A 16,894-nucleotide genomic window follows, 5' to 3' on the forward strand; every position below is an offset into this window, starting at 1 on the left:
AACCCCTATCACAAGTCACAAATCACTGCTCAAAGGAACAAAACAGCGCCTGAGACAGTTCCCCATTTGGGCACAGTCTGGCCTCCTGAGAAAGGGGGCTCAGAAATAATGAGGCCCAGATTTAGGATATCTGGGACGGGACTTGGGCCTTCCAGGTAAAACAAAAAAACAAAACAATAAACACCGCCCCTCCCCCTCTCCAAAAAACAAAAACAAAAACAAAAACTCCAGGGCGGTGCTGCTGGGCTACCAGCAACGCCAGCTCACGCTCTGACCGCACAGAGAAAACTGGACTGAGCCTGGGTTCCTGGGTCCCGCCGTCGGGGCCGGGGCGAAGTTCCCGGGGTCGTGCGGCCGGAGCGCGGGCGGGCGGGGCGGGCGCGGCGCCCCGGGGACTTTCACCTGCTGGGCGCGCGGCGCGGGGCGCGCGGGGGCGGACCCGGAGGCGGGCGGGGCCTCGGCGCGCGGCGGGAGGAGCCGGCCCGGGCCCGCCCCGCAGGAGGAGCGGCTCGCTGGCGGCTGATCCGGCGTCTCCGTGACAGGCACCCCGCTCCGCCGCCGCCGCCGCCTTTTCTTCCTCGTCCCGGGCCGTCCACCGCACTGCTCTGGGGCCGGCGCCGCGCCCAGTCCCGCTGCGGGCCGCGCGCCCACCGCTCCGCTCCCCGAGCCGGGGCGCCGCGCCGCCCGATCCCGCCGCCACCTCGCCCGCCGCCCGCCTCGCCGGCAGGAATTGCGCGGCCACAGCGCCGCTCGCGTCGCCCGCGTTCGCGCCGCCCGCCGCCGCTCGGCCCTCCGCACCGCTCCGGGTCCCGCGCCCCGCCGCCGCCTTGCCGCCGAGCGGCCAGCGCGCCCCCTGCACCGCGCCCCCAGCCCCCGCCACGCGTCGCCGCGCCCAGCTCGCGTCTCCTGTCCCCCGCGTCTCGCCAGCCCCTTCCTGCAGCCGCCGCCGCCTCGGGAGGAGCAGGTCCACTGCGGGTCACCATGCCCAGCAAGACCAAGTACAACCTTGTGGACGACGGGCACGACCTGCGGATCCCCTTGCACAACGAGGACGCCTTCCAGCATGGCATCTGCTTTGAGGCCAAGGTGAGGGGCCCCTGGGGAGGGTACCACCCGGGAAGGGGCACGTCCCAGCGGACGGGATGCGCAGCCGTCCGGGACCCAGAGCTGGTGGGTTAGGCCGACGTGGGGGCCTTTCTGTCAGGGAGGGTGACTCTCCCTTCTCAGCAGATAATTCTGCGAGCTCCTGCCCAGAACTGCTAAAGAGCAACTGCAAAGTTTGAGCGGTTTTGTTCCCCCCCATAACCTGCAGACTCCCCCATCCTTACCGCGTGGGGCTGGATTGAGTTACTTCCCGGGTCCCTCCTGCGGAGGAGAAGCCGGCGACTGAGCGCAGCCTGGACACCTGGTTCTGTAGCATTGGTTTAAGGAAGCTCTGGTGTTATTTACCTGCGAGGCTCCCATGGGAGAGGTGCTTTCAGGAAGGTCTTTTAAAAGGGGAATGCCTGCTTCCTAACTGAAGAAAATAATTCATTTTTTTTTTTTTAAGGCCCCAGGTAACCGGCTCCAGGTGTCAGAGTCACTTCCTAAATGCCTAATTCGCCACGACTCCTTTTGCACGTGCCAGTCATGGAAGTGGGTGGTGGTGAAAGCTGCCCACTTGCTAGTTTTGTGGCGTAATGTTCAGTTTCAGCATCTGGCAGGGAACTGTTGCTGAAGAATTTACCGGGGCTGACTGGAATTCTCAGCGCCGAGGTCCATCCTCGGGGGGCGGGGCGGGCCGAAGCCCTGTGTGGGCGCCTGCCCTGAGTGAGGAGTTGTGGTTTCTGAAATCCCAGTGGCAGTTCGCACTGCCCGTCACCAGGAAAGAGTGCCTTCCTGTGGAAAAGCGATTTTGCTCTTCCTTCAAGCCACTTGACCTGCTCTGTGACGTGGAGACCCAGGAATGCTCAGCACCCGAATCGTGCCTGTCACTGAGTGAGAGAAAGTATTGCCCCTTCAAGGAGGTTGTTAGGTCTTGCTGGTTTTTGCTAATGTAGTACTTTTGATGTGGAGACAATTTCCCTCTTTGTTCCCTTTTCCTCTTTCATGACTGTGTACGTGCAGGCTGTTAGCGTCTCACGAAAGGATTATTCCATCAGGTGTCTATTTCCTTCAATTCATACAACATTTTTAGGGAGTCTGATATGTGCCCAGTGTGGTCAGTTATCCTTAGATTTTTTTTTTCCTTCTCATGTAGACGTGAGTTAGTGAAGCTTACTTTTTTTTCCCTCAATAACCTTGCCCCAGCCATATTTGCTAGAGCTAGGGGACACCCCCCCACCATCACTTAGACATCCAACCGTGCTGTGGAATGCAGATCTGAATTACTGGGTAAGGGTAAGGCTGGGACAGTGGGGCTTTAGCCAAGATCTTATCACACTTCTCTCATCTCTCGGAGTGGATCTGGTTGGTCTAAGATTAATTTTTGGTTAATTTTTTTCCGGGCCTGTAGATTTCATGAGCAGTTCTTTAAAGTATGAATTTTCATCATGGTCATGATTTAATTTTCTCGGACATACATAAACTGGGAAATTGGCTTTTGTCCTGTTTGGTTCCCCTATTTTGTGCCCTGTTTCACAAGAATGAGGGTAAGATGGGACATCAGATGTAAAGTATTTTTAAGCCTTTTTATTCTTTTCTCACAGTCCTCTGCATTTGCTCCCAACTGGGTCTCAAACCTAGTTTGCATAAGAATCACCAAGTGAGGGGACTAAAAAGTTTGATCCTTGCTACGTCCCAATCCTAATCTGATACATCTTGGGGGAGTCAAGGACTATGTACCTTTAATGAGCATTCCAGGTGATTTAATGTGAACAGACTTTGAGAAATTTTGGGCTTGAGGCTTGCTTGGGTCTTTCTCTCCCTTTTCAGGTGCCAAACATACAATTTGTTTTCTAAGCAATTGTCTGGGGGCTGTGTGATATAGTTCCCATAGTAACTTCCCAGATTAGCAGACAGTGGTGGTCAGTAAGAGGAGGGGAAGCCACAGTTGGTGCAAGCTTCATTCCCAGTGCTAAACCTAGGACATAGGGACCAAGGGCTCTGCTTTGGGATCGAGAAGAAAAGGACAAGAACATACAGTAGGGGAAGTGGTGGGGCTTCATTGAGCAAAGGCTGACTTTGGGGACTAGGTCCTACCTCCTAGCTCTTTGCAATTGATGCTGCACACTGGCACATTCAAACACCATGCCAGCCAAGACCTGAGCAGAGGTGGAAGCAGAAGCTTTTCTGCCCCCCCATGCACCTGGTAAGTGTCATCTCTGGCTGGTTTCTACATCCCTGCAGAGCAGCGTCCATGTGATGGCATGATCACCGGGATTTCAGGGTTAAATCCACACTATACCCTTCCTTTGTTTTGGAAAAGCAGAGGCTGTGAAATGCAAATGTATTATTGTTGCCTTGTCAGGTACCCTTGGAAAATGAGCCCAGATCTTTCTCTCCCAAGGGCTGGCAGTTTTTCAGAATCAGCATTGGATGGAGTGTTTCTTTGGATGTATGCCACTCATTTTCAAGGTTCTGCAGAGATTGAGAGGGCTAGGGTAGAAGGGCATCTGGGTGGCAGAGGTTCTATTTACTTAAACCATTTGTTTAATTATCCAGTAGAATCCTAGGTCTTTCCACCTGCAGTACCTCATTTAATTCTCACTATTTCCTAGGAGATGGGTTTCCTTATGTCTGTTTTATGAACAAGGATATAGGCTGGGGAAGGTTGTTGCCTACCTTAGTGCTCACAGCTCTGTATGACAAAGCCAGGATTTAAACTTGGGGCTTTGACTTCAGACTCCAATTCCAGGGCTTATTTATTCAGTAGTTTTTGTGGAATAGCCACTCCACATAGTATGCTGGGCAGTGGTTTGATTCACAGCTCTCTGGTGGGGTATTCTCAGGTTGCTGGCTTCTAGGATTCTGATATAGGAAATTATTCAAACTTTTAATGCTTGGTTGTTTCTGGATTTTCCTTGTGGCTGAGAGCAGGGATACCTGCTCTGCATGTTCAGCATGGGCACCTGCTTCACTGGTGCTGGCAGGTGGTGGGTAGTCGAATCTCACTGTTTCTGGTGAGAAAGAGATTTAATGCCATTGATGCAAAGGATAATAAGAGTATTAATAATGTAGTTAGTTATGTCTTACATTTGTAGGTGATTTTTGATTTGCATGAGGCTTGTACATACAAAGACTTTTCCTCTTATAGAATCAGGAACATTAGTGTTATCTTCATTTTTCAGATGAAAAAATTGGGGATCACAGATATTGACTTGTCTAAAGTCACAGAACTAATATGTGTCAGATACTGATATTTGTTGAGCACTTGCCATGTGCCTTGCATTGTTCTAGCTGCTGCTTCATTTAATCCTCACATTCCAGGGTGTTTGACTCCTGGTCCATGGTTCTTTCACCTCCTCCTCCAAGGCTCACTGATCCTAGAGTAGTGGCTTCCCTCTATATCTCTGTGTGCCCAGTGATATCTGCATGTATGGTACAAACGGTCAGAGCTGGAAAGCACCGTAGCTCATCCAAGTACAACCTTCTCATTGTACAGATGAGGAAATTGAGGTCCAGAGGGGAAGTCATTGACCCAAGGTCATGTAACTAGAATAATAACAGAACCAGGACTAATTCCTGGTTTCCTGCCTTCCAGTTGGTTTCACTTATCTATTGCTGCATAACAAACTACCTCAAGACTCAGTGGCTTGAAACAATGACGGTTTAATTTGCTTATGAATTGTGGGTCAGGAATTAAGGCAGGGCTTGGCTGGCCTGTTCTTCTGTTGCATGTGGTATTGACGGAATCATTCATTTAGCTGCATTCATCTATGTCTGGGCTGGACTAGAAGGTTCTAGAAGGCTTCACTCATCTGGCTGGTGCCTTGGTGGTTTTCCACATGGCTATTCTCTCCACTGGCTACCTTGGATTTCCTCACGGCAGCTGGCTTTCAAGAGGGAGTGTTCCAAGCAGGAAAGCAGAAGCTCTTAAGGTCTGGCCTTTCAAGTCACACAGAGTGACTTCAGCTGCATTCTGTTGGTCAAAACAGACTATAGGGGAAGAGAAATAAACTCCACTTCTTGATGGGCGAGTGTCAAGCTCCTATTACAAAATTGCACTTGGGATGAGAGGTATTGCTGAAGCTGTCTATCACAGGCTACCACAAAATTCTGTGTTCTTCCCTGCATATATCTTCTCCAGTGATGTGGAATATTCTTTGAGGTCCTTGTCTCATGCTTCTTTTTTTTTTTGAGACAGAGTCTCGCTTGTTGCCCAGGCTAGAGTGAGTGCCGTGGCGTCAGCCTAGCTCACAGCAACCTCAAACTCCTGGGCTCAAGTAATCCTGCTGCCTCAGCCTCCCGAGTAGCTGGGACTACAGGCATGCGCCACCATGCCCGGCTAATTTTATATATATATTAGTTGGCCAATTAATTTCTTTCTATTTATAGTAGAGATGGGGTCTCGCTCTTGCTCAGGCTGGTTTCGAACTCCTGACCTCAAGCAATCCGCCCGCCTCAGCCTCCCAGAGTGCTAGGATTACAGGCGTGAGCCACCACGCCCGGCTCTCATGCTTCTATGTATCCCTCTCCCAGGCACCAAACATCAGGTATATACATAGTTGGCAATAAAAAATTGTCAACTGGAAGAAATTAGCAATTGTAGGAGGTCTGAAAACAATGAATATATTGTCATATTGCTGAGTTATTTTGCAGTTTAGGAACACTTGGTCAGATTGGAACCGAATTCTCTGGCTATATATTCCTTGCTCACCGTAAATGGTGTAGCCCTGACTCACTTGAGCCTGCAGGGCATGGTAGAGAGCTCTCAGAACCTCCTCCACCATATCCTGGGTGTTTGTGCTCCCTCCCTCTCTCTGTCCACCCAGGCTAAGGTTCCTGCGTTCCAGTGCTCTGAACCAGTAGTTGGATGAAGGGCCTGATGTATTCTCTGATGTTGTTATTAAAGAGGATTTCACTTTCTTATGTATTTGTCAAGATGCTTTTAAAATCCACTGTCATCTTCTGCTCAGACCACTTTTGGGGGACAATGAGTCCCAAAGATACAGTGCAGCTCTGAGATGGCACCTTTTTTTTTTTTTTTTTTTTTTTTTGTCCTTTCAGGTGTCCCTAAGTGTTCCTCCACGGCTGATATTTTGGGATTTGATGGACAAGTCTATTTCCACCTTAGCCATATATTTTATGATTTTATGGCTCGCGGTCATAGCTCCTTTGCCCCAAATGTCCTAGTTCTTCTTAATGGTCAAAATCTTGCAGCCACATGTGATGATGACCTTTGACAGTTATCTATATCCAAGACCCTAATCAGATTTGAATCACTGTTTATTATTGCTTACTCATAATGCTGCTGCTTCCCAGAGCTCAAACTTTCAGAATGCTTTCTTAGGCTATGATTGCCTGCCTCCTCCTGCTCACACCTTTGTTGCCTTGAGGCTGCTCTTAGCTCCCAAGTGACTTTTGCTGTCCTTATCCTCCCCCTCCACCTGCAGGAGGCTGGGGACCATGACCCTTCACCTCGACCCTTCACTGCCTTTATGCTTTCCTGCCCTGCACCGTAAACTTGATCTTTGCTACTTTCCTTCTTTGTTCCTGTTTTTGGAAAAACTACTTTCTTCCTCTCCTTTTCCCTCCTTTCTAATAGCTTTATTGAGATATAATTCACATTTCATACAACTCATCAATTTAAAATATACAATTCAGTGGTTTTAATATATCACGGGATGTGTACAACCATCAGTATAGTCAACTTTAGAACATTTTCATCACCTCAAAAAGAACCATTATACCCTTTTCGAGAAACTGCTGATTTTACTTACTATCTCTAGATTTGCCTGTTCTTGACATTTCTTGTAAGTGGGATAATATGGTGGTCTTTTGTGACTGACGTCTGTCCCCTAGCATAATGTTTCAAGGTTCGTCTACGTTATAACAGGTATCAGTATTTTGTTCTTTTTTTATGGCTGAATAATATTCCATTGTTATGAATACACAGCGTTTTGTACAACCGTTTATGCACATCCAGGTTGCTTCCCTTTTCTTGGCTTTTACAAATAATGCTGTAATTTGTGCTGTAATGCTTTTACAAATAATGTAAAAGCTTCTTGGCTTTTACAGATAATGCCGTAATTTGTGCTGTAATGCACAAATTTTTGTGCAGACACGTTTTTATTTTTCCTGGGTAAAATAAGTAGGAGTGAGATTGCCGGGTCCTTGGTAACTATGTCTAACCATACATGAACGTCCAATGTGGCTGCACCATTTTGCCTTTCTGCCAGCAGTGTGCCGGGGTTCAGATTTCTCCATATCCTCACCAGCACTTGTTATCTGACTTTTTGATTCTAGCCATCCTCCTGAGTGTGAAGTGGTATCTCACTGTGGTTTTGATTTGCATTTCCCTGTTGAATAATGATACAGAACGTCTTCTCGTGTGTTTTTTGGCTATTTGTATATTTTCTTGGGAGAAATGTCCATTCTGATCCTTTGCCAATTTAAAAACTGGGTATTCTTTTTACTACTGAGTTGTAAGAGTTCTTTATATGTTCTGGATTCAAGATAGATGTGCAGATATTTTCACCCATTGGTGAGTGGGCTTTCTACTTCCTTGATCATGTCCTTTGAAACACAAAGTTTCAAGGACTTCAATTGGACTTCAATTGAAGTCCAATTTTTTTCTTATTCCCTCTTTTTAAGATCCATCTGCTTTCCATCCCCTGCCAGCCTGCCTATGTCTTTTTTTATTACCCCCTTCACTCCCCACCATGACATGGTTACATCTTCCTGGGTACTGCTGTCTCACCCTCTCTGTGTGGCAGTCCCGATATGGAAAATCTCTTCTCTCCACCTCTTCTTTAATTAACATGTTGTCTTTCTCTTCCTTTCGCAGCAGAGCCTTGTGAGGGGGTGCTCTACCCTCTGTACAGCTTCTCAACATCCATTCAGTCCCCAGCACTGTCCTTCGGACTTCCATCCTGGCTGCCACACGGAAACTGTTCCACTGCCACCCTTCTCTGTCCTCATTCTTGATTTTTCTTCCTGAGCAGCCCATCCTTGCGCACTGTGGAGGGGCTCATTCAGCTTGCTGCGCCTGCCCGCAGTCAGCCGGGCCCCTGCCCGGTCCCATCCCTGCGAGGCTGTTTTGCTGGCTGCTCTTCCTCCTCCCTTTGAGCCCGTGAGTGCTCCATGCCTCTCCTTGGGACTCTGTGCACTCCCACCTCTTCTGTTACGCAGGCCTGGATCTCTAACTCCAGTCTGGACTCCAGATCTCTGTTTCCAGCTTCCTGTTGGCCTTCTGTACCCGAACGTGGTGCCATCCCCACTACTCAACAAGCTGGAGACCAAATCTGTCCTCCCACTTCGTCCTTCTGTTCTCAACCCCACCATCCCCGCGGGCACCCAGGCCTGAGGCTTTGAAGCATTACTTGAATTCTCTCATTTTGCAGCCAACTCACTGGCTGTTTACCGGGTACCAATGTGGCCAGGCTGGTCTCTCCCGCAGCCCACATCAAATCAGTTGTCAGGTCCTCTTTTTTTTTCTTTTTTTGAGACAGAGTCTCACTTTGTTGCCCTGGCTAGAGTGAGTGCCGTGGCGTCAGCCTAGCTCACAGCAACCTCAAACTCCTGGGCTCAAGCGATCCTGCTGCCTCAGCCTCCCGAGTAGCTGGGACTACAGGCATGCGCCACCATGCCCGGCTAATTTTTCTATATATATTAGTTGGCCAATTAATTTCTTTCTATTTATAGTAGAGATGGGGTCTCGCTCTTGCTCAGGCTGGTTTCGAACTCCTGACCTCGAGCAATCCTCTCGCCTTGGCCTCCCAGAGTGCTAGGATTACAGGCGTGAGCCACCGCGCTCATAGTCCTCTTGAATGTTCTCGGTGACCTCTGTCCAGGTGCCTTGGCCGTTGCATCACTCGTCACCTCAGGCTGGTTCAGATGCTCCTGCCTCTCATATCAAGGCCTCCAGCAACCTTCCGAAGGCCTCCTGCGCCCCATTTATTCTCTGATACTCCTTACCCCATACACGTGCCGTATTAGTTTTTCTGAACTATAGTTACCCTCCCCCTCAAAAACATGAACAGTTTCTAAGGCTACTATATTAGAACAGAAGTCTTAGCATGATATTCAAGGCTCTCTATTCTGAACAGTTCCTTTTAACCGGCCTGTGCTTCAGCCCTACTGGAGTGCTCATTGTTCCCTAAGCCCTCCCTGCGGTTTCCCACCAAGTTCTCCTGTCACGCAGTAAAGTGGATGTTACCGGTCCCTCCTCTGAGTGGAAGAGACTGGCCAAACCCCACTTTGTGTTAGAGCTGCTTGCCTCTGTCCGATTTTCATCTTCACGTTGTCACTGTCAGGGTCCGTGTCACTCTGCCCCCGTGTCTTGCGCATTTCCCAGCACAGTGCCTTGCATTTGGAAAATGCATTTTGAGTGAATGAGACGCTCCCTGTAAGACTGTGGGGGCCCTCCCTCCTGGGTCACCCAGTGGTGGGAGGTGTCTTAGGTGGCTCCACTCTCCTCTCAGTCATTTGTCCTGCTTTAGTCCTACAACTCTTGGTTTTGGGTGACCTGGGGGACTCCCCTGGCATGACATCTTTCTGACACCCCCCACTCCCCCCATCCCTGCCTCACACAGTGTCACTTCCTTCCAGTGGAACTGCCAAGTAAGCATTTTTTCCTGTATTAAATGAAATTCCAGTGATGGATATTCAGTGGAATTAGAATCTGCATATAGAGCATATGGCCAAATTTAGGAGTAGGTAATTGTCATTTATTGTCATTTATGTAAAAAACATATTTTCAACTTCTGTTCTCACTAATGAATTGATGCATTTTTTCCGAATTCATTGTTTTATGTATTTTTTGTTGTTTTAATTTGCTATTTACAATTTTCGTGATGTGAATTTCGTTGGCAGCGTAGCATAGTGTGGATCCAGGAGCCAAAACCGTGTTTAGGTTCAAATCCTGGCTCTATCCCTTACTTGCTGTGTGACGTTGTCTGAGTTACTTAATATCTCTTTTAGCATTCCCACCTGTAAAAAGAGGATACACATATATACTTCATAGTGTTAATGAGAGGATTAAATGAGTTACACATGTAAATGGCCTAGCACCAGCTCGGCACAGAGTTGGCTACTATTTTTATTATTTTTAAGTCCTATAAATTGCAATTTACGTTTTACTTGTGCATGGTCTTAATCTCTAGAGTAGAACAGAGGGTACTCTGTTCTTTTATAAGTTGGAGGCCTAGTAGTGTATTATCTTCATTACACATGCCTACTTAAAAAATCTAGCTGCAGCGCTGATTCCTAAAGTGCAAATCAGACAGCATGACTACTTTGTGGGCTTAAAATAGCTGTCAGCTTCCTTGGGAAAGAATGAAAAGGGGTTAACTAGGTTCTGTTGCATGCCCCCATCACATTTGTTCCAACCTTTTAATCCTTGTTAGGATTAAAAAATCACAGAATCTTAAGTATGTTATGTCGTCTATCTTCCCTTGTCTTTCTCTGAATTTCTTGGATAAATATTTCTTTAAGCAGAGGTAATCTAAGCAGGAGGAATGTCGTATATCATGGGATTAATTATACCTTGTGATGCTTACATTTCCCTTTTCAATTTTTATATTCAGCATCATGTTTCCTTTTAAGCACTGGAGCAGCTGGCTTTAAAAGTTATTTAAAATGGCACTTCGAGCAAGTCCAGTGCCCACAGAGTGCTGGAACACTTAACCCTTTGCACTCGCTTGCTTTTTTCTCATTATCTACTCGACATTATCCACACTCAACATCCGAGTGCAAAGGGTTAAGAATCCCCTACTCCCCCACTGGGAGTAGAATCCCCCCCAATGCATGGAACCCCGTTGGTTTTCTGCAGCAACACTTGTGTGTCTTATACCCTTATTATGGTCCATCCCTGAGAACTGAGGAGAGGGGCTCACCCCCACTTACTCTTGAAGCTACAGTGCTTTCCAGGGGGAACTTGTTAAATGAGCAGCCTTGAGTGTTGAATTAGACCTGAAGATCCCTACCAAGGGGCTCTTGAGAGTAAGGGGTGGCCAAGAATGGGGCACTTGACACCCAGTGCACCCTGTATTCAGAACATGCTGAACGCCATTAGACTGTGAGTGTATGTGGGGGAGAAGAGAGAGAGAAAGGAGACAGGAGAGCACATTAGAGAGACGCCGTTTGCATGCTTTTGGAATTATGGTGCATCTCACATTCTGTGTTGCTTTTTCCTGCTAGTTCTATATGTGCATTCCTCGTCTCCTTTTCTAGGCTACAAGCTCCTCAAGGGCCAAGGGGACTCTCCACATACCTGCCTCATGCTGGCCACATCACAGAAAGCTTAACATAATTATCACTGTCATTTAAAAAGCACTTACTGTGTTCCAGGCACTATGCCAAGCTCTTCTATGAAACGATTAATTTAATCCTCCCAACAACCATGTGAGTTAAGGTCCTGTCATCGGAGTTTTACACATGGAGAAGCCAAGGCATAGTGAGGCAGAGTTGACTGCTCTCGGTTCACGTCTAGTAATGGATAGATCCCCAGAGCCTGGAGTCACACCGAGCCAGTCTGGCTCAGGGTGTCCACTGTTAACTCCTGTGTTACATTATCTTTTTTTTTTTATTTTTAGACAGAGTCTCGCTTTGTTGCCCAGGCTAGAGTGAGTGCCGTGGTGTTAGCCTACACAGCAACCTCAAACTCCTGGGCTCAAGCGATCCTGCTGCCTCAGCCTCCCAAGTAGCTGGGACTATAGGCATGTGCCACCATGCCCGGCTAATTTTTTCTATATATATTAGTCGGCCAATTAATTTCTTTCTATTTATAGTAGAGATGGGGTCTCACTCTTGCACAGGCTGGTTTCGAACTCCTGACCTCAAGCAATAATCCCGCCTTGGCCTCCCAGAGTGCTAGGATTACAGGTGTGAGCCACCGCGCCGGGCCTTATATTATCTTTTAGAAAACCAAGAGCTCATGTTTATCAAGTGCTTAGCACATCCTGTGCATCGTTCTAAGCATTTTACATATATTAACCAATTTAATCATAATTTACCGTGGCCCATGAGGGTAGGTGGTATGGTTCCAGTTTAGCAGATGGGGATACTGAGGCTTATCTCCCTTGGTTGGATGGAATGGGCAAATGGTCTGTCAAAGGTGGTCTTAGCCCTTCTCTTTGAGGCTGTGTCAGTGACCCAGGGGCTGCTCTGCTGCTCGGTGCCAGTGGGCCGCCTGAAAAGACCCTTCTGGACCATGTTGATGGTGTCTAGATACGGAAATGAGGCATTTGCAAGGGAAATTGCTGGAGAGCAGGCAGCGGAGGAGCTTTGGGAGGCCCTTCCTTCCTGGAGGTTGTTATTCTTTGCTGGGCTCTTGCCCAGGCACTTCCTGTCCAACGGTGGCGTTCCACCCCCCTCGACGTCCACGCCCTCTTCCTTGCCTTTCCCAGCTCTGTTTCTGAGGACTAGTTCTCTCCACTCAGAGGCCCCAGGGTCCCTCCACGAGAGTACTAATGCTGAAAAACTTTCAGTCCAGGCCATGTCGCCTTTTGGGTTGGAAATCTCAGCCTGCAATACATGATGGAAAAGCACCTCCTTGGTTGTGTCCTTTTTTTCTATCTTGACTATAAACTCTTCCCTTTCTGTGTTGGTCTCTTTGGATGGGAAGAGGCACTCACGTGGAAGCATTTTCTTTTTCTGCCAGGAGGAAGATTAATGTCTCCTGTGGGCCAAGTGACAGGTAACATTATCTTGTTCCCATAAACACACACAACCTCTACTATAACTGCATTTTCAAACTGCATCTTCAATGTGTGTGGATTTTCTTAAATTTGGCAGCTCACGTTAAAAACATTATATTGTTGGCACCTTTATGCAAATTATGATTGAAAACTTCACCTTCTCCTTCCAGGTCACTTAATGTAGCTCCTTATTCCTTGGGGTCAAGGGTTTTGCAGCCTCTACAAATGAAGGGAATCACCTGAAAATTCCTTTGATTTATTAGAGAAGGTGTTCTCAGTCTTGGGAGTAGATAAGATTCCCCTGAAAACTAATAAAGGCTAGAGGCCCAGGCTTGCTGAGGTAGCATGGGGCCTGGGTCTGTGTCTTTGTCATTCCAGGTGATTGTGATAGACACCTTGGTCTGAGAACCGTGGCATTAGAGCTACTGGTTCTCAAACTTGGGTACTGATTGGAATCCTCTGGGAAGTTATAAAAACACAAAACTGATAGCCGAGCACTCCCAGTGATTTTTGATTAGTTAGTATGGGGTGCAGCCTAGGCATTGGGAGTTTTATGTCTTCTGTTTCTTTGCTGAGACCTTCAGTGTTTTCATTTGTTTAAAGCCTATTCATAATTGCTTGTCGGAGCATTTTTATGAGGGTGCTTTAAGATCCTTGTCAGGAAGTTCTAACAGATCTGTCATCTTGGCATGGGCATCTATTTATTCATTGTCTTTTCTCAGTCATGTTGAGATTTTCCTGGTCCTTGGAATGATGAATGACTTGATTGAAATCTGGACATTTTGGGTATTATGTTGTGAGACTCTGGATCTTATTTAAATCTTCCAGCAGGACTCCTCTGCCACAGTTCTGGCAGGGGGAAGGAAGGGTGGGGGGTCATTGGCTCATTACTGTCAGGTAGGGTGGAAGTCTAGGTTATCCACTAGGCCTCAGCTGGTACCACCCTGGTTGGGAGGGGCAGGCGTGCCTCACTGTTTCCCACGTGACCACTACAATGCTGTGGCTTCACTACCACTGCGTGCTGGTGAGAGTTTGACTACACTAGGCTGCCTCTGACACCCCAGTGAGCAGGAGGAGGAGGAGGCGGCCTTGTCATTGCTAGGTGGCGTAGATGTCCCGGCTCCCCACTTGGTCTTCCCTGACACCACCAGGAGGGAGGTGAGTTTGGAGCATCTTATTACATCCTGGTGAGAGCAGAAGTCTAGTTTCCCTAGTCTATGGGGGGGGGGGACACAATTTTTTCTATGGGGTTTGTCTGGAGTAGAGCTGTTATTACCTAAATTTTTTTTTTTTTTTTTTTTTTTTTTGAGACAGAGTCTCACTTTGTTGCCCAATCTAGAGTGAGTGCCGTGGCGTCAGCCTGGCTCACGGCAACCTCAAACTCCTGGGCTCAAACTCCTTATGCCTCAGCCTCCCAAGTAGCTTGGACTACAGGCATGCGCCACCATGCCTGGCTAATTTTTTCTATATATATTAGTTGGCCAATTAATTTCTTTCTATTTATAGTAGAGGCGGGGTCTCGCTCTTGCTCAGGCTGGTTTCGAACTCCTGACCTCAAGCAATCCGCCCGCCTCGGCCTCCCAGAGTGCTAGGATTACAGGTGTGAGCCACCGCGCCCGGCCTAAAAGTTTTTTTTTTTTTTTTTTTATCATGCTATACTGCCTGTTTCCTGGCCCTTTGGCTGGAGAGAGCAGGCTTTCCTGGGACCTTTTTGTTTTGTCTGTGTCTCTGGCTTCTCTAGCAACGAGTCTGGGGTATGTGAGGCGAAGGGAAAGCCCCGGGGCAGCTCACTGCTGTGCCTTCCGTTCCTTGGGTGCTGAGGTCCCTTGCTGTTCTGCTTCCTTCTGTCCATCTTTCCGAGTCGTCTTGGGCTTGTTTTGTGTGTAATGTCTGGAGTTTTTGGTTGTCCTTAGGAGAAACAGGGAAAAGTATATTCCATCTTTCTGGAAGTGGGCGTTCTTATTGGGAGTTTTAAAAGCTCCCCAGGTGATTCTAATCCAATCAAGCAGCAAAATTGAGCATCACAAGGGGAAAGCATTGGAGCAGGCAGAGCAGTTTTGGTGGGAAGACCAAGAGAATCTGGGGTCCTTCCCAAATGGTGGTCTTTAAGAGTCATTGTGTACTCCCTCATAAATTCTTATTTCACTTGTAGCCACATTCCTCCCACAGATTTCTCGCATTCTCTTTAGATGTTTTTCTCCGTACAGTCCTTTCTGAGTCTGACTTCTGTTCCCTGAATATGCATTACTAAAAGCAGACACAGAAATGGGTCTAGTTATATAGAAAGCATTTATTGTGTGTTTGTTGTGTTTAGGGCACAGTGATTGGTGCTGAAGGTCACAGAGATGAGACAAGATGGGGACTTGAAGGAAATGAGCCTGTCTGGAAAGATATTGACACATGGAAAGACAGGCACAGGATATTATTATGTATTGAGCACATAACTGTGTACTGGGTATTCTGCTAGGTGTTTTATAAACTTTCTGGTTTAATTTTTCCAGCTGTGCTGCCAGATGGATGTTACTTTCCCCCCTTTTATAGTTATGGCTTCTGAGGCTCCATCAGATCAAGTGATTTGTCCAAGTTTGCATCCAATTCTTGGACAAAATCAAATCAAGGCTCTTTTTTTTTTTGAGACCGCGTCTCGCTTTGTTGCCCAGGCTAGAGTGAGTGCTGTGCCATCAGCCTAGCTCACACCAATCTCAAACTCCTAGACTCAAGCAATCCTGCTGCCTCAGCCTCCCGAGTAGCTGGGACTACAGGCATGCGCCACCATGCCCGGCTAATTTTTTCTATGTATATTAGTTGGCCAATTAATTTCTTTCTATTTATAGTAGAGACGGGGTCTCGTTCTTGCTCAAGCTGGTTTCGAACTCCTGACCGCCCGCCTCGGCCTCCTAGAGTGCTAGGATTACAGGCGTGAGCTACCGCGCCCAGCCCAAACCAAGGCTTTGATGCTGAAATGAGGCCCTGCTTTCACACACACAGATGTTTCCCAGAACTTTCTTCTGCAGAGTGTGGAGTGCTGCGGTGATGGGCTAGAGCTCATCCTTTTATATTCTTCCTGAGACCTAGGACAGTTTCTGGAGGCACCTGTTAGTGGCTTTGGAAGGGATATTTCAGGTGGTTTTGATGAAGTTTCTTGAGGTTTAAAAATACCTGTAGCAGCTCTCTGGAGAGCAGGTTGGAGGGGGCAGTTTAGGAAGCTCATCCTGCACTTTGGTTGGGCGATGGTGGTGGCTGGAACTGGAGTCCTGTCCCACTGTGGAGTTGCTAGGGGTAAAAGGGATGCTCTTTTAGTTTGGGGAGACCACCACCTGTATCAGAAGGGAATGGGCAGCTTTTTAGCTAAGTCAAAGGGGGAAGGGTTTGCTGGTCTTGTGGTATGAGTGAGGGAGAGGAGGGTTTATAAACAATATAGATTTTGTTTTGTTTTTTTTTAAGGGAGGAGATGTTAAAACCATAGATAAAGGAGAAATAACCAAGGGGTATGAGGACCTATCCCAGGAGGTTTTAAAATACCAGCCTTGACAAGAGAGATGATTTAATCTTGTCAACATCGAGGAACAGAAATGTGTGTTTATAGGGGATGATATACACAGTCGTGTGTGAGGTAGAGGAAATGGGTAAGAGCTGTTGTAGAACTAGAAAAGAAACTGAGGACCAAGTGCTAAAGTCCAGGTGTGAGGACCTGAATCAGCATGACAGTGGTGGGGGCGGAAATGAAGGGATGAATGTTGGAGAAATGGCGAAGAAAGAGCCTTGATACCATAACGTGTGTTGTGGTCTTAGGCCAGGCCGTAGTTGGGAAGGGGAAGAGATACAGACTTAGATAGTCTTTACTTTGAAGGAACTTACGTCTAAGTGAATCATTACAACTCACCTGACAAAGTTTTAGTCACTGTTCATTTGGAGGCTACTCGGTATCTGAACTGAGTGAGCCTGGAGGGCGGTTTAACTTGCCTGTCTATGTATCTCGTCCCAAGCTGCCCATCATGGGTCGGGTCCTCAGCTATACACATGTCCTAATGCCCTGTGTTGAGTTCTCTTTTTGGAGCAGTCCTGATATCCTTTACTATCTCATACCTCAGCAAGCATGTTATTTGGCTTTTGAG

General features: G+C 47.5%; 1 protein-coding gene across 2 annotated transcripts in view; it reads left to right on the forward strand.

Moving 5' to 3' along the window:
* The first annotated feature begins 762 nt into the window (after positions 1-762).
* LOC105873570 (carboxyl-terminal PDZ ligand of neuronal nitric oxide synthase protein) overlaps positions 763-16,894 on the forward strand; it is a 293,709-nt gene continuing 277,577 nt past the window's right edge. The window contains exon 1 of one of the 2 annotated variants that reach the window (XM_012768617.3): positions 763-1,086. In XM_012768617.3, coding sequence (XP_012624071.2) covers positions 982-1,086 — 105 coding nt within the window. In that variant the 5' untranslated portion in view covers positions 763-981. The remainder of the gene's footprint in view (positions 1,087-16,894) is intronic. The other variant, XM_012768618.3, reaches the window with a different exon arrangement.

The sequence above is a fragment of the Microcebus murinus genome, chromosome 2, assembly GCF_040939455.1.
Source record: "Microcebus murinus isolate Inina chromosome 2, M.murinus_Inina_mat1.0, whole genome shotgun sequence".
NCBI classification, from domain to species: domain Eukaryota; kingdom Metazoa; phylum Chordata; class Mammalia; order Primates; family Cheirogaleidae; genus Microcebus; species Microcebus murinus.